Source organism: Tyto alba, unplaced genomic scaffold (genome assembly GCF_018691265.1).
Source record: "Tyto alba isolate M040663 unplaced genomic scaffold, T.alba_DEE_v4.0 Super-Scaffold_20, whole genome shotgun sequence".
NCBI lineage: Eukaryota > Metazoa > Chordata > Aves > Strigiformes > Tytonidae > Tyto > Tyto alba.
Window position 1 is genome coordinate 6,612,719 of NW_024881283.1, and position 23,707 is coordinate 6,636,425.

At 61.2% G+C, this 23,707-nt stretch overlaps 2 protein-coding genes across 6 annotated transcripts in view; both read left to right on the top strand.

The window, feature by feature from the left end:
• Positions 1-7,389, top strand: part of AHDC1 (AT-hook DNA binding motif containing 1) — a 53,745-nt gene extending 46,356 nt beyond the window's left edge. For all 5 annotated transcript variants that reach the window (XM_042793559.1, XM_042793560.1, XM_042793556.1 and 2 more), the window contains 3 exons: positions 337-5,406; positions 5,521-6,220; positions 7,280-7,389. In XM_042793559.1, coding sequence (XP_042649493.1) covers positions 414-5,363 — 4,950 coding nt within the window. In that variant the 5' untranslated portion in view covers positions 337-413 and the 3' untranslated portion in view covers positions 5,364-5,406; positions 5,521-6,220; positions 7,280-7,389. The remainder of the gene's footprint in view (positions 1-336; positions 5,407-5,520; positions 6,221-7,279) is intronic.
• Positions 7,390-19,805: 12,416 nt separating this feature from the next.
• The window catches only part of WASF2 (WASP family member 2), a 33,346-nt gene continuing 29,444 nt past the window's right edge, over positions 19,806-23,707 (top strand). The window contains exon 1 of the mRNA XM_032991344.2: positions 19,806-19,909. The gene's annotated coding sequence lies outside the window, so the exon portion shown is untranslated. The remainder of the gene's footprint in view (positions 19,910-23,707) is intronic.

The window sequence follows — 23,707 nt, forward strand, 5'->3', positions numbered from 1 at the left end:
CCCGCTTCGCCTGGGGGGGTGTCTCAGCTCCGGGGCGAGCCGGGGGCTGGCACGGGTGGTCCTGCCATGGGGAGAGCACCCAGCCCCCTCCTGAACAGGGGAGGGGGCCAGACCCCATTTCCCCACAGCTGCAGTGGTCAAGGGGGGGAGGCTGGGGGGGGCGGCGTTCCCACAGCGCCAGCCGGGTCCTCGCTGGTGACAGGGCAGGGACGAGCTGGGGGATGAATGCGGGCACCCCCCTCCCCGAGGGCAGCGGGGATGGAGCAAGGCACTGCCGGCTGTTTTCGGCCGGCGGCGCCCTCGGAGCCTCACTGTCCCCCTCTCTGCCCCACGCAGGTCCCGGTCTCACCTTCCCCGACCCCCATGTCAGCAACTGCTCGGCCAAGCGGCACGCGGGGGAGGAGGAGGTCAGGATGCGCGTGAAGCCCCCGGGCCCAGTGGTAACGACCAGCGTTGTGCGCGGCTCGCCCGACTACGTCCGAGAGCCCAAGTTCTACCCGCCGGGGCACCCGGCGCAGCGACCCCCGGCCTGCCCGGCAGAAAAGGCCTTATCCTGCAGCGTGCTGAGCTTCCCTGAGGGCTCGTGCCCCGCGCTCAGCCGGGAGCACCAGGCAGGCTCGCTGCTGCACGGCGACCCAGCCGACCGGTGCCAGAGCGTGCACGGGGGCACCAAGGCGGCGGAGGACTTGCTGGGCTGCGCCGGCGAGCCCCGGATCCTGGGGGGCAGCGGGGAGGAGGCAGCCACCCGCGATCGGGCGCCTCAAACCTTCCCCAACGCGACGCTGGCCTCGGGCCGCTGCAACGTCGACAGCATCCTCGCCTTGCTCCGGAGCAAGTGCGGCAACGGGCACATCAACCTCCACCCCGTGGTGCAGCTCATCGACATCATGAAGGACCTCAACCGCCTCTCCGAGGACCTCAAGAGCAGCGGGGTGCACCTGGACTGCGGCAGCCTCCGCGGCGGCAGCGGCCACGAGGACAGCCGCCTCCTGCCCGCCGACCGTGACCTCCAGTACAGCTTCTTCTCCTCGCCCTCCCTGGCCAACAGCATCCGCAGCCCCGAGGAACGGGGGGTGCTCTGCAAAACCGAGCCGCCGCGGCACCCCCGGCCCCCGGCTCGCGACGGAGAAGCCGACGGCGGCGGGGGGAGCGCCTCGCAGCCCCCCGGCCACAGCGGGGGCATGGGGGGGGCCTCCAAAGCACCGGCAGAGGAAGCTGGTTGCTCCCAGCCCGATGCCAGCGATTACTCCGACTTGGCCGAGGCGGATATCCTGAACGAACTGGCCTCCCTGGCGTGCCCGGGGACGCAGCTGCTGGAGTCCCAGGCGATGGAGCCGCAGCCCCAGTTGCTGCCAGCCCAAGAGCTGGACTCCCAGTCCCGGCTGCTGGATTCCCAGTCCCTCGAATCGCAACCCCAGCTGCTCGATTCGCAGAGCTTGGAACCGCTGCCGGAGTCTCTGGAGCTGCAAAACCTGGAGCCGTTGGGCTTGCAGTCGCTGGAGCCGCTCTCCGAGTCGCTGGAGCTGCAGTCGCTGGAACCCCTGTCCGAGTCGCTGGAGCTGCAGTCGCTGGAGCCGCTGGCGGAGCCGCTGGGGCTGCAGACGCTGGAGCCGCTGCCCGGGGCCCTGGAGCCGCCGTTGCTGGACGCGCGGGCCCCGCTGCTGCCCGCCGAGCCCTCGCTGCTGGAGCCGCAGCCGCTGGGGTCCGTGTCGGAGCTGCTGGAGACGCAGCCGGGTGCCGGGGACCCGCTGCGGCCCCACGGGCTGCAGCCCCGGCTGGGGGGGTGTCCCTTGGGTGGTGTAGTGAAGCGGGGTCCTTGCGGGGGCCGGGGGGCCGGGCGGTGCGGCGAGGATCACCGCAAGTATGCGCTGCGCCGGACAGACAAGCCAAAGATGCTGTGCCGCCGGAGGAGGGCAGGGCGAGGGCGCCGGGCGGATATCACCCCCGAAAGCCGCGTCTTGTCCCCCCTCGCCCTGCCCGCTGAGGTGCCCCCCGGGCCCGAGGAGCCCGGCGCCCCACTGCTGGCCCCCCCGCCACCACCTCCCACCACCCTGGACCCCGATGAGGTGCCCAAAGCCCCTGCGGCGGGGAAGAAGAGCAAGTGCCGAGGGGTGAGGAAGATGGTGGTGAAGATGGCCAAGATCCCCGTGTCCCTGGGGAGGAGGAACAAGACCACCTACAAGGTGTCATCGCTCAGCAGCAACCTGAACCTGGAGGGCAAGGAGCTGGCGGCCAGCAGCTCCATGGAGCCCACGCCGCTGCTCAAGATGAAGAACAACGGGCGCAACGTAGTGGTGGTCTTCCCCCCCGGCGAGATGCCCATCATTCTGAAGCGTAAGCGGGGCAGGCCTCCTAAGAACCTGCTCCTGGGCCAAGCCAAGCCCAAGGAGCCTGCCCCGGAGGTGAAGAAGAGGAGGAGGAGGAAGCAGAAGCTGGCCTCGCCCCAACCCTCCTACATCGCCGATACCAACGACAGCAAAGCCGACTACTCGGATGTGCTGGCCAAGCTGGCTTTCCTCAACCGGCAGAGCCAGTGCTCGGGGCGCTGCTCGCCGCCCCGTTGCTGGACCCCCAGCGAGCCCGAGTCCATCCACCAAGCCCCCGACACCCAGAGCATCTCCCACTTCTTGCACCGCGTCCAGGGCTTCCGCCGGCGCGGCGGCAAGGCTGGGGGCTTCGGCGGGCGCGGGGGGGGCCACGCCGCCCGTGCCGCCCGCTGTTCCTTCAGCGATTTCTTCGAGGGCATCGGGAAGAAGAAGAAAGCCCCCGCCGCCCTCCACGCCGACACCGTGCACCCACGCAAGCGGGGCCGGCCGGAACCCGACCCCGTGGGCAAACCCAAGCGAAAGCGACGGGCCCGCAAGAACGGGGCACTCTTCCCCGAGCCCAACCCCGGGCAGAGCTTTGGCGACGGCCCCGCCGAATGGGCCGGGGGGGAGAAGGGCAGCCCCTGGGCCCCCCACCACGGCCACCCCGGCGGCCAGGCCGGCCGCAATGGTGGCTACCAAGGGGCCGAGGCGAGACCCTTCCATGCCGCGGGGCTGGAGTCGGGCTCCTCCGGCCGGGCTGGTTTTTACACCGGGAACGCGCCGTCCTCGCAGACGGAGGCCGGCCCGGAGAGGCACAGCCTCTTCACCGGCTATTTCCGCTCCTTGCTGGACTCGGACGACTCCTCCGACCTGTTGGACTTCGCTCTCTCGGCTTCCCGCTCCGAGTCCCGCAAGTCGGCGGCCGCTTACACGGCCCCCCCAGCCGCCCTCCCGGGCCAGCGGGGTCTGGCCGCTTACCCAGCCCGGGGCGGCAAGGTGGCGGCGGCAACCCCCGGCGCCGAGGCCGCCTTCCACGTGGCGATGCAGGGCCGGCCAGCCTTCCCGCCCGGCCGCGCCGCCGCCGCCGGTTATGGGGTTGCCCAAGGGTCGTCGGAGTGCCGGGGGACCGAAGCTTTCCCCAAGCTGGCGCCGCCCTCGGCCGTCTCCCGGTCGCCCACGGCTCACCCAGCGGCCAGCGGCACCCCGGGCTACTCCCCGTACGGCAGCTACGGCGCCGGGCAGAGCGTGGCACCCGCCAGCGTCTTCCCGCCGGGAAAGCAGTACCCGTCGGCCCAGGAGTGCCCCAACAGCAAGGACTGCAGCTTCGCCTACGGCAGCGGCAGCAGCCTCCCGTCCTCCCCCAGCAGCGCCCACAGCGCCGGTTACGCGCCGCAGACGGCCGGTCCCAGCTTGCCGCTGGGCAAAGCCGCCTTCTTCAACAGCGCCGAGCAAGGGGGACAGTTCTCCAGCGCGGCGCACACCCCGTTGCGTTGCGACAGCCGGGCCAGCACCGTCTCGCCCGGCGGCTACATGGTGCCCAAGGGGTCGGCCTCCTTCCAGCCCTCGCCCGAAAATTGCCGGCAGTTCCCCAGCGCCGCGCCGTGGGCTTTCCGGCAAGGTTACAGCGGGTTGGACTGGAGCTCGGAGGCCTTCAGCCAGCTCTACAACCCGGGCTTCGAGTGCCACCTCAACGAGCCCAACGTCATCCTGGACATCTCCAACTACACCCCGCAGAAAGCCAAGCAGCAGACGGTCTCGGAGACCTTCTCCGAATCCTCCTCCGACAGCACCCAGTTCAACCAGCCGGCTGGCTACCGGCGCGCCAACAGCGAGGCCTCCTCCAGCGAGGGCCAGTCCAGCCTCTCCAGCCTGGAGAAGCTGATGATGGACTGGAACGAAGCGTCCTCTGCCCCGGGCTACAACTGGAACCAGAGCGTCCTCTTCCAGAGCAACTCCAAACCCGGTCGGGGCCGACGGAAGAAGGTGGACATGTTCGACACCTCCCACCTAAACTTCTCCTCCTCTTCCTCCTCCTCCTCTGTGTACCCCTCCAAGAGGAGCACGGGTCCCCGGCAGCCCCGGGGGTCCCGGGGGGCTTGCGCCTCCAAGAAGGAGAGGGGAACGGGCAAAGCCAAGTTCCCCACCAAGTCGCAGGCGGTCAACCCTCTCTTCCAGGAGAGCACAGACCTGGGCTTGGACTACTACAGCGGGGACAGCAGCATGTCCCCCCTGCCCTCCCAATCCCGGGGCTTCGGGGTGGGCGAGCGGGACCCCTGCGACTACGCCGGCCCCTACTCCATGAACCCCTCCACCCCCTCGGACGGGACCTTCGTCCAGGGTTTTCAGAGCGACTCCCCCGGTTTGGGGCAGCCGGATTTGGAGAGCAAGCACTTCCCTGCCCTCCCGCACCAGCTGGCAGCCCCCGGCCAGCAGACTGTCTTCGAGGCCGGCTTGCAGAAAGCCTTCTCGCCCAACTGCTCCCCGACCTTGGCCTTCAAGGAGGACCTACGGGCGGGCGACCTCCGTAAGCTGCCCGCCTGCGACTCGCTCAAACACAGCATGCAGGGGGGGGCCCTGCCGCATGCCCCCCACCTGGCTTGCCGCGATCTCCCCATGCCTCAACCGCACTACGACTCCCCCAGTTGCAAAAACCCCCCGTACTGGTATTCCCCCAACGCCAGCACCCGTAGCCCCTCGTACGACGGCAAAGCGGGGGCCGGTATGCTGGTAGACTTCATGGGCAGGACGGACCCCCCGTGTCTGAACCCCCACTTGAGCAGCCCGAGCGGCACCCACCCCTCCAAGGGCGAGAAGGAGCCCTTGGAGATGTCCCGGGCTCACCACCGAGGACCCTACGCTTGTCCCTTGATCAATGACTTGAACATCTCCCCTGTACCGAGAGACTCAATGCTGCAGCTGCAGGACAACTACAGGTACCCCAGTTTTGCACCCCAAGGGCACCCCGTCATGGCCCCCACCCAGAAGAGTGGGTTTTTGGGACCCATGGTAGAGCAACAACACCCCGAGGACACTTTTACGGTCACCTCATTGTAGTGTCTGCTGACGTGCCAACCGGACAACGAGGTTTTGTTACAGGGTAGGTGGGGGAGCCCCTCGGGGCGAGGGTAGAGGGGTGGCGGGGGTGGGGGAAGGGGCACCCCCGGGCCCTTCTCATCGTGTCCCCCCCTTCCGTGTTGTGTTTCTCTTTCAGAGGTAATTTAGCCAGCACTTTTTTCTGGAACACTTTTCAAGTTCTGTATTTAACTGGGATTGGAACCGTTTGTTTGTTTTCTAAAAAAAAAAAAAAAAAAAAAAAAAAAAAAAAAGGAAAAAAAGAAAAAAAAAAGTTAAAAAAATAAGCGAAACGAAAGGAAAAAAAAAATAATAACGGACGAAGAGAGAAAACCCCCATTTTTTCCCCCCTCCGCACTCAAACCTGCTCCGCCTGCCAACCGCCTGGCTCTGCTTTCCGGACTGCCGCCCCCACCTCCCGCCCCGCAGCAGGACAATCGGACAGACGGACGGACGGACGGACGGACGGACGGACGGACGCTGCCGGCCCCCGCCGAGCCCAGGGCAGGGAGGGCAGGCAGGCTGGGCAGGAGGCGGCCGCGGGGCCTGGGGGTCCGTGGCTGGGTGCCCCCTGCCCACGGCCCGGCCGGGGGGCGAGGGCAGCCCCCTCGGCCGCTCCAAGGGGGGGTCTGGTTGGGGGTTGTTTTTTTGGGTTTTTGTTTTTTTGGTTTTGTTTTGGTTTTTTTTTTTTGTTTTTTTGTTTTTTTGTTTTGTTTTTTCTTTTCCTTCCCCATCCGCTCGCTTGCCGGGGGTGTTTTTCTTGCCGGATGGATGCCGAGGGGTGTTTGGGAGAGCTGAACCCCCACCAGGCTCTGGCTCGGAGACGCCACCGTCACCCGGTAAGTGCCACCCAAGCCCCCTCGCTGCCCAGTGCCCGTCCCCTGGGGGCTGGGAGCTGGGGCAGGGTGTGTGGGAGGGGTGGGGAAATAGAGGGGGTACACTGGGTGTTCTGTGCTTTCCAGTGGGGTTTCTATCTTGAATGCACCCAGAGAGGTTCACCCACTGGGTGCCCCAAGCCCCGTTTAGGCTGCAAGCACTTGCCCCGGGTGTTGCCCCATGGCCAAGCATCAAACTGGGGACCCCGTCTGCTCCAAAGTCTGTGGGTGCCAGAGCTCAGGGTGCTGGGGTGCTGGTCCCCAGGGTGCTGGGGTGCCGGAGCCCAGAGTGTGCCATGTGCCGGAGCCCAGGGTGTGGGGTAGTGGACCCCCAGGGTGGTGGGGCGCTGGGTGCTGGACCCTGGGTTTTTCAGAGCTGGGGAGGTGTGGGGTGCCCCAGACCCCTGGGTATTTGGGTGCTGGATGGGGGGGTGAGCCAAACCCTGGACCCCTGGGTACGTGGGTGCCAGACCCCTGGGTGTCAGACAGGTGAGCAGGACCCCAGATCCTCGAGTATGTGGGTGCCAGATGGGGGGTGAGCAGGACCCCAAGCCCCTGGGTATGTGGGTGCCAGACCCCTGGGTGCCAGACGGGTGGGCAGGACCCCAGATCCTTGAGTGTGTAGGTACCAAATGGGGGGGGGGGGGATGAGCAGGACCCCAAATTCCTGTGTGTATGTGGGTGCTGGTTGGGGGGTGAGCAGGACCCCAGACCCCTGGGCATGTGGGTGCCAGACCCTTGGGTGCCAGATGGGTGGGCAGGACCCCAAACCCCTGGGTATGTGGGTGCCCGATGGGGGGGTGGGCAGGACCCCGGGCACTGCGGGGCGGGGGCGGGTCTCCATCCCTCCCCTGCAGGAGCAGGGGGGCAGGGAGGGCTCCCAGCCCCCCCGGTTGCCACAAGCCCCACCGAGTGGGTGTCCCGGCTCGGTGCTGAGCCCCAGCTTCCCACCCGGCACCCCCAGCCGGGGCGAGGGGCCGCGGCGGTGGGACACTCACCCCTCTCTCACCTCTCCGCCCCCAGCCTGCCCGCCAGCCACAGCACCCTCGGCCCCGCGCCCCCCACCCGTCCCGGCCACCGGAGCAGAGAGGAGAGGAGGGGGCTGCCGCCGGCGGGGTACCCCAGCCCCGTCGCCCCCCGCTTCGCCCGCCGGCCCCCGCCTTGGCCGTGGCGCCGGCGCCGCGTTCTCTCTCCTCCCGGCCAGAAGCAGAGGGACTCTTTAATTTTTATTTTTTATTTTATTAATTTTCATTTTCTGCACAAAACCAGCAATTGTAAATACTTTTGAAGAAAAGAAGTAAAAAAAAAAAAAAAAAAAAAAAAAGTTTAAGGGGAAAAAAAAATTTTAAAAAGCTGAAAATTCACGGAAAAAAAAAAAAGAAGAGAGAGCCACGCACCAGAGGGAGACTCAAAAAGTGACGGAGAACAGAGACCTAAAGCGACCGAGAGGCGAATATGCAGGAGAGAAGAGCAAAAACCCACCAGTATGCACTGAGAAAAATTTATTTACAGATCGATCGACAAAAAAAGAAAAGAAAAAAAAAAGTAACAATAACCTATTTATTGTATATAATGTTTTATTATAAATCGTGTCTTGTATATTGCATTCTGTACATCTGCTGTGGTTTTGTGGTGTGCAACTTCCGCATGGGTTCCTTGGGTTTCCGTTGCCTTTTTTTAATGACGATGATGATGATTTGAGTTTTATTTTTATTATTATTAAGAAGAACGAGGCGGGTTTTTTTTGGCAGTACACACCCAAAGATCCAAATTTGTATAAAAAAAAAAGGAGTTTAAAAAAAAAACACACAAAAAAAATTAAAAAAAAAAAAAAAGAAAGAAAGAGAAAAATCAATCACACACCCTCTTGGTGGGGAGGGGGAAGCGGGGGGGGCCGGGGCGCGGGCTGGGCAAAGGGGGGGCCACTGGCTTTCCTATGGCCCCCAGTGCGGCAGCAGCGATGAGCTCAGGGTGTGGGTGCGTGCGTGGGTGCCAGGGGGGGCTTTGGGCTCCTCTCCTCCCCCCCCCCAGTCCCCTGTGTGTCACCCCCCTAGGGTTTGGCAACTTCTGTACAGTTTTGTGGATTGTGAAAAAAAAAAAAAAAAAAGAAAAAAAAAAAAAAAAGGAAGAAAAACCCACCCTGAAAAAAAAAAAAAAAAAGGCAAAATGCCAAAAAAAAAAAAAAAAGGGAAAATAACCCCCCACCTGGTCAAAATAGCCCCCCCTTCCCCACCCCTCCTGTGCTGCCCCTCCCCAGCTGACCTGCACAGTGCTTGTGCTGCCCTGGCCGGAGCGGCCCCCCCCAGCGAACCCCCCCGGCCCCCCCGGCCCCCGCTCTTCCCCTCAACTGGTCTTTTTGTGTTATTTAGGAAGGAATTTTTAATAGGCACTTTTTTTATATTAAAAAGAAACCTATATATTGAGCCATGCCCGCTGCTTTCTTGCTTCTCTTTGGGGGTGGCACGGCCTGGCTGTGCCCGGGGGGGAGGGGGGGCTGGAGGGAGGCTGACCCCCCCCTGGATTTGGGGGGGGGATGCCAGGATCCGGCCTAAGGTGGGAATCGCAGCGAGAAAGCTGAATTTTGGTGCCAATCAGGGTGCGGTATGGCATTGGGGGGGGGGGGGGGCCCGCTGCTGCTCCCCCCCGGGATGGGGGCCGGTGGGGACTGTGGGGGACATTGCCAGGGTGGCCACTGCCACGAGTTATTGCTGGGGGGGCTATTTCCTTCGTGGGGAAGAATGGGTGCCCACCCCTCCCTGGCACCCATGGGCGGGGGGGGGGGGGGGACACACACAGGGCTGCAGGCAGCTTCGCGGTGATGGATGGGGAAAAGCGCCAACACCATAAAGGAGCAAAAGGGAGAAAAATAAGCCACCAAAAAAAAAAAAAATCAAAATAAAAAAAAAAATTCACCAACTTCCAGGACTGGGAAGATGAAGGCTGTAGCATCCTCTGGGCGAGGAGGAGGAGGGGGGGTCCGGGGGGGTGCCACACGCACCAGCTACCTGTGGGTGGGAGAGGTTAGCGATCCCGGCGGGGTCAGGGCTGCTGCAGTGAAGTGCTTGTGCAGCGCGGGGGGGGCCGGGGGGGGGAGGCAGGAGGTTGCTATGGAGAAGAGCACACGGTGCATACTGATGGCTGGGGGGGGGGGGGGGGGGGGGAGCGGGGGGAGCGGGGCTGCCAGCGCCGCAGCCTGGGAAGATGTCGGTGTTGTGAGGGGAAAGCGGGGGGGGGGGAATGTTAGGGGACCCCCTCCTTGCTGGGCTGGGGGAACCAGCAAAGCCGTGTGTGTGTTCCGACCCCCCCACACACACCCCCCAACCCCCCCGCTGCTGGGACAGGCAGCTGGGTGGCACCAATGCAGCCCCCCCCCCCCCCCAAACCCCTCGTGACAGGGTGCACCCTGAGCACCCAGCTGGGGACGGAGATGGACTTATGGGACATCCCCCCCCACCCCACCGCACCCCCCCTCGCAGTCTGGGGGTGCCAGGAGGGAGAAGGGGGGGCCGCCAGATCCCTGCGCCCCAGGTGAAGGTGGTTGGGCATTTGGAGGGGGCTGTATTTCCATCCCTCCCCACCCCCGGGGCCTTGCAAGTGCTGTTGAGCGTTGCGGGGGGGGGGGGCGGGGAGTGTGTCTGGGTGCTGGTGGATCACGGACCCTCCCCAAATCTGGGTGGGGGTGTGCATGGGGTGTCCCCACTGGAAGGGCACGGGTCCCTCGGTGCAACCACAGCTCTGCGGTGGCCAAACTGGGAAAGGAGGGGGGGGGGCGGTGTAAGTATTTCTTCCCTGGGGGAGGTGCTGCGGGTGGAGGTGATGGGATGGGGGCTCTGTTGCCCCCCCCCCCCCACGGGGTCCCACGGGGTGCCTGGGGAGTGGCCACGCTCGCCGCAAGCACCGGGGTGCTGAGCAGTTTTGGGGGGGGGGGGGGGGGATGGGGTGCTTGCACCCCTCATGCCCCACACTGGAGCTTCACCCAGCCTTGTCCCTGCTGGGCACCCATTGGCCTCATCCAGGAACATATCCCCCCCCCCCCGCCTCAAGCCAGTGGGTCCCCCCCACCCTGGCACCCCCCTTCCCAGGGTGGCCGCAGCACTGGTGGGGAGGGGATGGAGGACGGAGCCCCCCTTCCCGCGGTCCTCACACACGGTGCAGGCCGAGTGCCACGGCTGGGGCGAAAGGGGACCCCACGGGGTGGGGGGGGGGGGCACCCCGGTGCTGAGCTCTCACTCCAGTGGGTACCAAACACCCCTGGCCGTGACAGCGCTCGATGGGGAAACTGAGGCACAGGAGCAGGGTGGGGGGAGTGCGGCCTCCCCTGCATCCTGCAGATGTTGGACCCCCCGGCCGGCTCCTGCAGGGCCACTCCTTGGGGGTTTTTTTTTTGGGGGGGTTGCTCTTTTCCCGTTCCGCATTGGCTCTTTTCCCTCCGTTTTCCCTCTCTTTCATTTCAGGTCACAAAAAGCAGCACCAAAAGAGGACAAAATCAGTTGCGGCCTGATTAACACCCGGGTAAGGCGGGCGCAAACGAGCTTGAGACCACCGACAGCGGCACCGGGGCGAGTGGGAGGCAAATCTCCCCGGGAGATAAATCCCCCCGGGAGGCATCGCCTGGCACGGCTGTAGCCTCCCTGGGCAAAGCTGGCTGCTTGGAGCACAGCTTGATTTTATTTTTTTTTATTTTTTTTTTATTTTTTTTTTAAGACTCAATTAAATCTATCAAGCAGCGTGTGCCATTTCTGAGGCTGAAAAGCCTCGTGATTGGGTTGATTGCTGGGGGTTTATCAGCACAGCCCAGCATCGCCGCTGTGCCCGGCTCTCGCCTGGGTTTTGCCAGCAAAGGAGAAGGCGGGGGGGGGGGGGCGGGAAAAAGGAGAGAAGACTTCAAAATTTGGTGAGGGAATGGTTGTTTTTGCTATTTCTTTTGTGTGGCATGTGCTTATCGAAGGTTTCTGGGAGCTGCTTGTGGGGACACCCGGGGTGAGCCCAGCGGTGCCGCGCAGTGCCCAGAGTGATGTGGGGTGAACCGGGAGAGGAAAGCCCGGTCCCCTGGGTGCCTGGCTGTACCTGCTTGGCCACGCCACCTCCTCAGGATGGAAGTGATTATTTTAATTAAGCAGCTCTGCTGGGAGGAGGTTTCTGGCCTCTCATGGTGCTAACGATGCCAGAGCAGCCAGCGGTGCTCGGAGCCCCGGGGATGCTGCAGGACAGTGGGATGAGGGATGCTCCGTGTCCCCGGTACGGGCAGAGGGGTCCGGGGCTGTCCCCGGAGCCGTTGTGCCACGCTGTGCCGGAGTTTTGCCCACGTGTGCCACGGGGAGCATGGCTGTAAGGAGGCTCGTTGCGCTGCTGCTGGGATCCGGCCCGTGCCAGGGGGGGAAGGCTGCTTTGCCGCCATCTCGACTTTTTTTCCATCCCCTTGGAAACAAGGCAGGAATTTGCCCTCCTCCCCCTGCCCATGGCATGGGAACGGACTTGGGGCAAGGAGGGGGGGGGGCACGGCTGGGGAAATGCCCCCCTCCCGGGAAGGCGAGGGGCAGAGGGGTTGCACACCCAGCCCCGGCTGCACCATCGCCCCGGCGTGGCGAAGCACACGGGGTGCCCGTGCCCAGTTCACCCCAGTGCCAGCACCCAGAGCGGGCTGAGGGCCCTGTCGCCCACCCCCAGTGCTGGGCTCTGGTCCCGGGGGGGCAGCAACGAGACCCCACCTTCACCCCCCAGGGCCGGGGCCAGTGGAGCCGCCTGGAGCTGCCTGGGAGGTTTGGACACCCCCTTCTCCTTCAAATTAATGGCTGTGCCGTGAAGAAAATTGAAGCCATTATTCTTAGCTCGCATCCTTTATACCCACCAACTTCAACCACTTGACATGCTAATCACAAGCTAACGAGGAAGGGAGGCGATTTCCCACGTCAGACCTGCAATCCAGTGCATCTGGCAGCCCCGGGGTGGGGAGCATCTCGTGCCGGGGGGCCGCTGGCACCCCTTGCCCCAACGCTGGCACCCCGACTGCCGCACCAGCCCTTCCCGCCAGCAGCGCCCTGGCAATCAGCCGCTTTAGCCCTGTGGAACCGCGGCCCCCCCCCTTCCCCCCCCCATGGCTGGTGTCACCCCACGCTGTCCTTGTCCCCCAACACTGTGGGACAGCCAGGGAGGGGGTGCGGGGTGATGGCGATGTCTCCCCAGCGCCGTCGCGCCACGGGCAGCCCGTGCCGTGCCGCGTCCCCGCCGCAGGAATGGCCTCTGTGCCGGCAGCGGGGGCGGCGCGGAGCCCAGCTGGAGGACCAGACCACCCCTGCTTTTCCCAGAGGAAGGGCCAGGCCCTTGGAAGATATTTCCACCCCCACCTCGTGTCCCCCCCCTTCCATCCTCCTTCCGCTCCACCAGCAGCAGCTCGGGCTCCCCGTGCGCTCCCTTGCTCCAGGGTCCAGCTGAGCCCTGGCGCACTCACTGCACCCGCCGCAGGGCTGTGTCTGCCCGTCCCCAGCTACCCCGGGCTGGATGCAGCCCAGCCATCGGCCGGGCAGAAAGCTCTGGAGTCCATTAACATTCCCCCGAGCGATCTAATCCCCCTCTCTGCCCTGGCTCTGGCTTTTACTTGGTTTTAATCAAGCCCAGCCTGGCGCCTTTTAAATATCCGGGGCGGATGGCACCCAGCTACCTGCATGGCACATGGGTGCTGCCGTCCCCGGTGCGGGTGCTGGTGCGGAGGGGGAGGCAGGGGCAGCCGGGGGCAGAGTGTTTGCAGAGGTCTCCACTCTCCAGTAATTTTAAAAGGCGTTTTGGAGCCGGAGGAGCTGAGATCAGCAGAGCAGGGGCCAGGAAAGTGAGGGAATAAAAGCAAGGGCTATTGCAGGGGTTGTTATTAATATTTGCTGGCTGATGATGGTGGGGGGGGAGCCGGCACTGGGGGTGTGGGCTATGTGCCCCCATGAAGGGAGGAGGATTTGGTAGCCAGATGCCTGGGTTCCTTCCTGGCACCCAGTGATGGGGGGGTGTGTGTGCAGGATCCACGCCAGCACCCCTGGGTCCTGTGTGGCCATCGGCGGGGCCTCCTCTGGGGGGAGAGGTGATGCTCTCTGCACCAACACTCCTAAATTAAAGCATTGGGGCACAGCTGGGGTGTGTCAGGGGGGCCCCAGACGCCCCAGGAGATCCCCCCCAGCCCCCTTGGGGACAAGAAGGGTGCGAGGGGAGGGCACCCACGGGGCTCAGCCTCCAGGGCCTTCACCCTGTCCCTGCTACAAAGGGAGCAGGATCCTGGGAGAGCAAAGTCGCCGGGGGGTCCCACCCAGGATCCCCCTGGGGAGAGGGGAGCTGGGTCCCCCCCCCGGCTGGGGACTCTGTGGGGTTGTGATGGCTTCGCCCAGCCGTGTCCTGCGGGAAGGAGCTGGGAGCAGTGCTGGTTCCCCCCAGGCTGGCAGTGGGGCTGTGTGTGTGTGTGTGTGGAGGGGGGGGGGGGATCCTGGGGGTGCTGGGTGGGGAACCAAGGAGCAGCACGCAGGGTTTTGGGGGGCAAAGCGTGAGCCGAAGTGTTTGTTTTTCCGGGGGCCCCGGCAGTGTGAGTTATCAGTGGCGGCAGAAGCGCGGTGCTTCCCGGCCGGGTGTGCACGCCGGTTCCTCGGGGAGGGATTAAGGGGATTATATTATTATTTGTTATCACTGAGGGGGGAGAAAAAAAGAAGAAACCTCTATTGCTGGGAACTCTGCCTAATCAGAGCAGAGATTAGCTCCCTCCCTCTACCCGGCCGGGCTGGGACGGCTCCTCTGGGCACTGGGGCTGCAGCTGCCCCTGCCCGGGATGGGGGTCTGGGGGGGCTGAATTGTGCCCGTCCCACCAGCAGCGGGAGCCCAGCGGGGTGACACGGGGCCACTGCGTCCCCAGGGAGCCATCTCGCCTGCGAGCCACATGTGGGACCAGATTTTGGAGGCGATGGTTGCTGCCCAAAGCAGTCGGCAGAGGAAATGGCGGTTCCTCTTCCAGCCTCTCCCCGGGGACCGTGGGGACTGTCACCCTCAGCCAGGCTTGGTGGCACCCCAGCCCTGAGAGGGACTGGCCCCGTGGCTCAGGGCAGGGCAAACTGGGAGTGATAGTCTGCCCTGGGGATGGTGAGAGCCGCCTTGAAGGCTGATGGCGAGGGTGAACTCATGGCTGTGGCTATGATTTTCCATCTCCCCTGGGCACGGTGAGGGGGATCTTGGCAGGTTTGGGGGGAGCAGGAGCTCAGCTTGGCAGCACAGACAGGGGGTTTGTGCCTCTGCTGGCATCGGGATGAGGGCAAGTGCCCCCAGCGGCACCCCAGAGGATGGGGACAACCTTGGCGGTGGTCTCCCCCTCTTGCACCCCTCCAGGTAACCAGCTCCCAGTTCTGAGCCGCAGGGTGAGAAACGGAGTCCCAGGAGAAGCCAAGACCGATGCTCAGGCAGCCCCAGGGCCCCCACCGGGGTGAATTGCTCCCTGCCATGACACTGGGATGTGTCAGCCGCCCTTCCTCCCCCTTGTCTGCCTCCTTTGCCCTCCTCCTGCAGCTGCTGCGTGGCAGGCGGTGAGTGATGCCGCTGCCAGCTCAGACCTGCCTGGCTCTGATTCAGGGGGGGCCACCCCAGCCGGGGCTGTTGGGGAAGATGGGTGGCTCAGTGGGGCGACATGCCATGGGGTGACATGTCATGGGGTGACAAGTCATGAGGCAACGAGCTGTGGGGCATCCCTGGCTGTGCAGGGGGTAGAGGATGGGCTGCATCAGGGTGCTTCGGGGCATGTTGGCATGCGGGGGATGCAGGGGAGACCCTGTAAATCAGCGTGGGCTCTGCCAGCCCCGTGCCTGCCCCCGGTAAGGGCTGGCAGGGGATGAGGAGGATGAGGAGGGTCCAGCTGAGCCAGGTACCTGTGAATATCAGTTTTGGGGTTCCCCACTTGCAGAGGGGTCGTGTGCCCCATCCTATCCCCTCGGGTGCCCATCAGGGCTACGCTGCATGGGGCAGCTGCTTGGTGCCCATGGGTACCGTGGGTCCTGTGCCCATCCCAAGCCCCGTGGGGCTGTGAGCACCCCCTGCCTGGTGGGCTCCGGTGGGATGGGGATGGAGATGCCCTGGGACACCTGGCACAGAGGGGCCACCTCTGCCCTGCTCCCCACCAGCCCCACGGATGCCAGGGTGGGGCAGTCACACCATGGGGCAGAGGAGGTGTGGGACCACACTGGGAGCCAGAGCAGCCATCTCAGGAGATCAGGCTATTTTTTTTTCCTCCTCCTAAAACCCCTGGCTCTATCTGCTGGTCCAGGAGTCCCCCAAGGACAGCCTCACTCATTACACTGCAGCTTACAAGTGCACATCTTGAATTTTTCTTTCAAAAACCCCCAGTTCCCAGCAAGCAGAGGCCGAGCCAGGTTCAAACGTGGGGTGCAGCCACGGGGCAGCCCCTCTCCAATTTTGCCTTGCCTGTAGCAAGGCTGAAGCCACCACCACCACCACAGAAAGCCCGTCATTAGAGCTGCTTCCGCACACCCTTTCCGCTGATGGACCACGCTATTTTCTTTAGTCTTTTATTTACACTTTATTGCTCTTGTTTTTGCACCGGCAAGCGCTGCTGGAGTGCACAGAAATCCTTCAGATCTCGGCTGGCAGCAGAGCTCTGCCTAATCATAGTCATTATCTGGAAGCAGGTAATGGGCATCTTTCCCATGTTAATTTGAAAACAGAATCGGTGAGAGCAGGACACTGGGGACAGAGCATGCTCCCGGCAGCTGCTGTTGCCTTTGGATGATTTTTGGGTGCTGGTGGCTTCGGTGGGTGCTGGTCGCTGGGCAGGGGTGGGTTTGGGATGGGGGGCACACGCAACCCCGGGCACAAATGGCTTGTGCCGAGCCTTGTGGTTCAATAAATCATCCAGGAAGGGGCTGCTGGCCGGCATCCCGCATGACCAGAGCCTGTCCTTGCTGCCGCAGCAATAAAATCCCCCGGCCTTGTTTTTTTGGTGGCGAGGAGGATGGCGGCTCTCCCTCCTCCCCGCGCCACCGTCAGAACTTGCCCCCGGCTCGGCCCAGCATGGCTGGGTCCTTCGTTAACAAGAACTCGTCCCTTTTATCCCCATCGGCAGGAGGGGACGGGGATGGAGGTGAGAGGCGAGGATTTCTCCCGGGGCCGGGAGGGGAAGGCTGGGTGGCGTTGGAGTTTCGTTTGCTGAGATACCATTAACGAGTGAGCAAAGGTTGCAGAGTCTCCATGGAGACAAGACAGCAAGCGAGACGGAGCGGGTGTGCAGCTGAGGTTAGAGCTGATTAGTAAATGTCAGCGGCGCAGCAACTGCCCGCCGCCACGCTGGCTCGGGGACCCGGCGGGCAGTGGGTGCCCTGGGCACCCCAGGTGCACTTGGATCCCGGGCACCCTGCGCACCCCATCCGTCCCGTGTGCCCCACTGCATCCCAGGCAGCCCACGTGACCTGGGTACCCCACTCATCCCGGGCACCTCGTGTGTCCTGTGCACCCTGGGTACCCCGTGCATCCCACGTAACCGGGCACCCCGTGTGTCCTCTGCATCCCGAGCACCCTGTGCACCCTGTCCACCCCACGTGCCCCATTGCATCTTGTGTGCACCGTGCATCCCATGCACCTTGGCTACCCCACACACCCTGAGCATCCCACATGCCCCCCACACCCCTGGGGCTCATCCAGGTGCCCCACGCACCCTGTGCACCCCATGCACACAGGCTCCCCAGCTTGCGGCTGCAGCCCAGATTGGTGCCAGGGTATCGTGGTCCATGGGAATCAGGGATGCAGGAGAAGCCTGGAGCACGCTGCTGGGTGTATGTTTCGAGAGCATCCTCGCAGCTCCAGTGCTGACAGCCCTGGCTGCCTTCCTGTGGGGAGCAGGGATGCAGCTGGAGCCCTCATGTCGGCCCTCATGCCATGCTGCCACTCCTCGGCCATTTTGTGAGACACTGGGGAAGCAGTTGGCCAGGGAAGGGGCACCCAAGGCTCCCCAACGGAAGGTGGGTGCCTCAAGAGAGCTGCTTGGCCGCTGACCCCCGGAGAGGACACGGCCATGGCCCTGCGCAAAGCTGGGGCAGCACACAGGCCATGATAAGCTGCCATCTCCTTCCTCCCGTGCAGGATGTCTGCTCCACCATCCCCCAGGTGACGCAGAGGAAGGATGACGCTGGACCTGCTGGATCCCACCTCGTTTTTGGCAGAAGCAAAGCCCAGGCTGAGGGAAGCGGGGCTGGGATGAAGCCAGAGGGGACAGCAATTTGTGCCAGGGTCTGTCTGGGGTTATCAGGGGTTTGGACATGGCTGGAGCCCAGCCGGCAGGCAGGAGTTGCCCAGCTGCCCTTCCCTGTCCCTGGGAGCATCATTTACCTCCAGCAAAACGCAGGCAGGCACCTGGCAGGCGAGAGCATCCCTCTTGCAGAGAAACAAGTGTCAGGGGGTACCATGGGGAGGGGGGGCAGGTTGGATCCTGCAATTTAGCAGGTATTATTTGGCAGCTATAAACAGAGCCTCTCACACAGCCGGGGAGAGATAAAGGTTGCAGTGCAGATACAGATTAGGTGGTTCCCTTGAGGCTGTGACACCTTGAGATAGAAGCAGATCTTCTTCAAGGGAACTGCTCGCTGGCAGCCTGGAAAACCTGGAGCCAAGCGGCCTCCAGCAGCACCTCAGCCCTCGCCTCGCACCCTCATGGGGGGCCAGGGGGTTTGCTGGGGGCACTGGAAGGTGCCGAGCATCGCCCCCAAGGCGGCCGTGCACGGTGGGGAGTGGTGCAAAACGCGCAAGAAATGGCTGCTCGCAACACGGGCGTACGCCCGTCTTGTCCAGGAGGAGCCAAACGAGATGGCGGTGGGGAGACCCCGGGAGCTGTGCCACGGGGTAGGAGCTGTGGGCAGAACGGGCAGGCACGGCACACACCAGAGAGACCCCCGGGCTGCTCCAGCCGGGGCTGCAGGCTCTGCCCGTCGGCGATGCCCGTGGCAGGGCTGCCATCCCTGGCTGCCATGGCGGCTCCCGGCAGCGCCAACATGGATTTGTTTGCTCCCCGGTGGGAAGTGCTGGTGATTTACTCCCTGCAGTTTGGTTTAAAGCACGAACCACTCTGAGCACCGAAGAGATAGATGGCTGCGCCCGGTGCCCTTCATCCTGCCCCCACCTGCTCCCTCTTCCCCTTTCTGTAGGTACAAACAAACCCAGCGCTTAATGTTGATAATCAGGCAGGAGAGGAAAGATTTAATATCCAGGTGCACAGGCAGCAATGCGGCATGCCGCGTGCTGGTAATTTTTGATCAAGTCTTTGCTCCCGCAGTTTCTGAGGGAGCCATTAGCATCGCCCCCGCTCTGCCAAGGACCGGGCTGAGCCGGAGGATGCTGCCGAGGTCACCCGAGCTCAAGGCCGGGCAGGGAGTGGGGGTTTTTCCGAGCTCCAGCGCGCTCGGTCCTGGCGTGACCCCCATCTGCCACGACCACAGCGCGATGTGCTGGTGGGGCCGGGATGCACGGCGGTGGCCACTCAGCGGGACCCACCCTGTGTGTGTGTGTGTCCCCCCCCCCCCCCCACGCACACTGCCAGCCCCGTTCGTTAAATCGGGTTCGTTTGAGCCCTGACTCCGCTCCCCACCTCGTCAGGCTGTGGGGAGAAACCCCGGCAGGACCCAAAATCAGCGTCACCCGGCTGCTTCCAGTGGCCATCGCCCCTGCACGGCCAGCGAGGAGGGTGGCTGGAGCTCCGGGTATCGGGGACCGCCCCCCCCCCCCCGCCCTGGTTTGGGACCTGGAGGTGGATGGGGGGGGCTGGGGACCCCCTGCCCTTGTTCGGGGGCTGGAAGCGGATGGGGGTCCGCTGGGTTTGAGGCAGGACAGGCAAGCTGCCAGGCGGCGGTCCCGCCCGCCAGCCCACCACTGTCCCTGTCACCTGCACCCCACTGCACCCCACCCCACCCGCCAACCGCTCCCCAAAGCCCCCCCCCCCCCCCCAATCCCTCCACCCCTTCTTCCTCCTGCCCTGCCCCCCGCAGCCCTGTCCCCTAACCCCCACCCCACCCCCTGCCCCACAGCCTTGCCCCCCCCCACCCCCGGCTCGACCCCCGCCCCTCCGCCCTGGAGTGACACCCCCGCTCCCCCAGGTGGAACTTTCCTCGCAGGGCGTGAGACCATAGAGGCGAAAGGCAACACCAAAGGGGAGCTCTCTGGAGGAGGGGGCGGAAGGGACAGAGACCTCTTTCCTCCAAAGGCACCTGGAAGAATATGGAGATCCACCCCTCAGCGTGTCCGATACGTGTTTTAAAAATGTCTTGCCTGTGTGTGGTGTCGCGGTTCTCTCCCTTGCCCCTGGAATCTTTCCCCAAACCGCCCCCCGTCTATCTCTCCTAATGGTACGTTCCTCTCTGTTTACTCTCTTTGCGCGGCCGGCTTGGGTGGGGTTTTTCTGCTGCTCCGGTTTCGTACGCAAGTGGCGTAGTGCGGCTTTGATAGACAGGCAGACGCGACCAATAGCACCGCGGTACCTTTGACAGGCTAGCCAATGGCGCAGCGGACCGGCGGCCGGGAGGAGGCGGGACGGGGCTCAGTCAGGGCAGGGAGGGGGAGCTGTGGAATGGCGGACGGCCGGGCTGGCCCGCCCTGGTGGTAACGAGCTGAGGGGACCGGAGGGGACAGCTGCGGAGCGGGGTGAGTACGAGAGGGGCGAGCGGCGACTCCTCGGGCTTCCCAGGCCGCCTCTTCCCGGCGGAGAGAGGCGGAGGCGCCGAGGTGGGCTGCTTAGGCCCTTGCCAAATAGTGAGCTGCGGGGCTGAGCCGGGCACTGTTTCCTGCCACATAGTGAGCGCCGGCTGGTGCGGGCCCTGGTGCCCCCGGGCTGGGGGGTCTGGGGCCGGCCTGGACCCCACCTGGGGACGGGGAGAAGGAAATGGCTTCATCCCTGGGCTGACACTTCCCGGCCTCTCCTAGGGGCCATGGCTCAGTGCGGGGTGAATGCCCTGGCCCGAGGGGCCGGGGTGTAGGGGAGGGGCTGGCCTGCCCCGAGGGGTGCACAGAGCCCTGTGTTGGGTTAAGGAAATGCCGGTCTGCTGGGCTCCCCCGAGGCCTCGCTGGTGTCTGCTGTCCTGGGGCCGTTACAGAGGTCTAACTTAGCGGGGGGAATGGCTTGGGGAAGCTGGGGAGAAGGGAGGGTGCTCCAGAGTCCCCTCAAAGGGAGAGGCAGTGGCGTCGTGCTGGGGAAGGGGGGTCCCTCCCTTGCCAGGCTGGTTGCAGCCTTTGCTGTTCGGGTTTGACATCCAGTGCTTGTGCAAACGTGTCCGTGTCCATGTGTACAAAGTCTGCCTGGGTGTGAGCTGGCTGTCCTTATTGGTGCAAGTTCTGGTGATTGCGCTCATGTAGCCTTGCTGTGGAAGTGACTTCTCCCTCCTGGCTGTCTCCCCGCCCCACGAGTGGGTGCACCCTTCAGTATGTCTGGGTCCACTTTAAGGATGTGTGTAAGCCCCTTGATGGTTAACTGCGGGCACACAAAATGTAAAACTACTTGGAGTGAGACTTTGTGGGTGCTGTGGCATGCTTTGGGAAATGTTTTCCCCAATATTAAATCCCTAGGTGCTCTCTGAAAGGAAGTTTTGAAGGGTGTAACAGGATATGGTTGGGTAGTTTGGTCAAACGCACTGACCTGTTGCTGACCTCAGACCATAATTCTTCCAGACAAGAAGTAATTTTTTAGGGAATATTCTTGGGGTTGTACCCTACCAACATTTAGGTTTGTGTTGGGGGTTACTTCTCTGGGATACACATAACCTATGTCCTTTGGAGAAAGGTAAGAGATCACAGCTTTTCCCTGTTAGCTATTATTTGACCTTAAGGACCTTTCTGTGGTAGGATTATTTTTTTTTCCTGCCAAAAGTTTCACATTTGGCATTACTCTTTCATTAGTAGCAACAACAGAATTGGGCACCTCTACATAGATCAGACCACTGCTAGGGTTGCATGATATGTTAATGCCAGAAGCAGTCTGTTCTGTTTTCACTAGAAAACACTGAAAGTCTAAGTCTTTCAGCTCTACAGATGTTGATGGGCATAAAACAATATTGGTAATGGTAAAAAAACTTCTATGAAGTACACCTGCTGCAGACAGGGTCATAACTGATGGAGCCCTCTAACCCTCATGCTTCTGTGTCCTTCCCAAAGACTTGTGAGATGGAAAAGTTGAAACTAAATATGTGAGAAGCTGTCAGGGGGTGTGTGTGTGCTTCCCTGTGACAAAGCTGATGGATGTGAAATGTTACTTTATGGGAAGTACTAATGTCTGTATGCTTGGTCACATGAGGAAGGGGAATAGTTATGTTTTCCACTCATTTTAAACATCTGCAGAATCAGTTGCTACTAAATGCTGCAGGAATTTAAAATGCTGCGTTGCGACACTTTTCATTCCGATTTGCTCTGTATTGACCTTGAGTAGGTTTTTGTTATAGAAACCAATACAGAGTTTAATCCAAAACTTAGTTAAAAACAAACCAAAGCTAACATCTTCCCACTGAAAACACAGACAGCATGTTGATAGAGTGACTTTGAAAATCCAGTTGCATTTACAGCCAAGGACAAGCTTTATCCAGGAAGTGGGGTGGAGCAGGCCAGGCACTCCAGTTCAGTGCATTTTTGCCATTTTTTTTTTTTTTTTTTTATTGGTAAGGTTTGTACTTGAAAACATGAAGTTTGAGTGAGAGAGCTTGACCCAAGCTTTACAGACCGACCTAATGCTGACCATTGGTCAAGCTACAGTTGTCAGTATTGTCCCCGGGTGGGTTGGTGATGGTGGGGATCAAATCCTGGACTTCTGCCTTCCAAAGCATCCATTTCTGCTTGGTTAAAAACCTTGTTCTGTTTGGGGTGAGGAGCAGGTTTACCAGCTCTCTGTGTAATCCAGTTGAGACAAGGTGAAGCCTTGCTGTACTTTGTAAGTATGGGTTGTAAGAAGATAAACTTCCAGAGGTGAACTGAAGGTAAACTTTTCCCTAAACTGCATATATTCCCTGCTTTTAAAAAGAAATGTGATATTTTTCATCTGTCAGGTAGCAAGTTCAAAAAGTAAATGCTCCAAATTCCATTTTTTTATTAAAAAAAACCCTCTACCTTCTGATGGCTCATGCCTGTCAGACTTCTTCCTCTTCACAGCTGTGAAGATAAAGTGTTTCCAAGGTGTCTGCAGCTGATGGGGTTTTTCCAAGCTGCTGCACAGTGGTGTTAGCAAGACCCCTGCTTCATTTCACTGTTCCCACACCCCTGTACCCAGCCCCGCAAAAATTCAGCGGTGCAGCAGTGCAATGCCACTGCCTGAGCTCAGTCTGTGGGCTCATCCCCCATTTCTCACTTTGGCTTCTGTTGGGTCTGCGTTCCTAACAAGTCTTTCAAGCCCTGGCTTTACAAAACTATGCTGGGAGGTGGATAGGGGGATGCAGGCTAAGGCTGTGGGATAAAAAAGGAAATACAGTGTGTTTCTGGCTACTTTATTTTGCACAAGTCCTATTTGAAATGTGTTGTGAAGTGAGTGGCTTACTGAAAAAGGGTAGAGGCTGGAACTGCAGCCCTCCTGGCTTTAGAGATACCACTGCTGGGGTTTGAAGTAATGAGTTAATAGTAAAGTTCTTTTAAGCAGAGTATAAAACTGGTTTCCCTGTGAATAATGTGACACACCGAACAGAAATGGTGTATTTTTAAGTTACAGCTCAGAAGGTATTTGTGAGCAGTGATTCATTAAAAAGAATACAACCTTTATGATAACTACCAACCCAGTTTCTCAGCATGCTTTGAATATATCTCATTCTTCAGGGCTGGTCTAGGAAAAGTTGATTTCATTCACAAAGCTTAGATAATCACATAGTGTGGGTGGAGGGGTTAAAACTTCAGTGATTGCCTCATATGCATACAGTTACAGCAGCAAATCCATCTCCTGGTTTTTTGTATTTTTTGTGGTGGTAGAAGAACAAAGAAGGTTGTTAGGATTAATGTTTCCACAAAATCAGGTTAGTTTCCTTTGACAGACTGTAATAAGGAAGATTTCAACAAGTGTAAGACTCGGCTTTAATCCTTCCAGATAGTTTCTCTCTGTGGGCTTTCTGGACTCAAATGTTTAATAACTTTAAATGTAAGGTTTCTGTTTTGTCTCTGCTAGGTTTGATGGTAATACTTAGCCCTTGGTCATTCAGCTGAGCAAAATACATTGCTGCGTGTGCTGCACGAGTCACGAACCAGGAAAAGGATTGAATGGCAATTGTGTTTGCGTGTGGTGTGTACAAAGTTCCCGCTGTCCAGTGCAGAGTGAGACGCCAGCACCCAACAAAAACACACTCTGACAAACATACTTCTGAGGGTTAAAATAGCCAGAAAAGGCCACCGTCTGATGGCTCAGCTCTGGGCTTGCTCATTTCTATGGTTTCTAAAGTAATGCTGCTCAAATTGTGCAGAAGGCAAACCAAAAGTGACGCT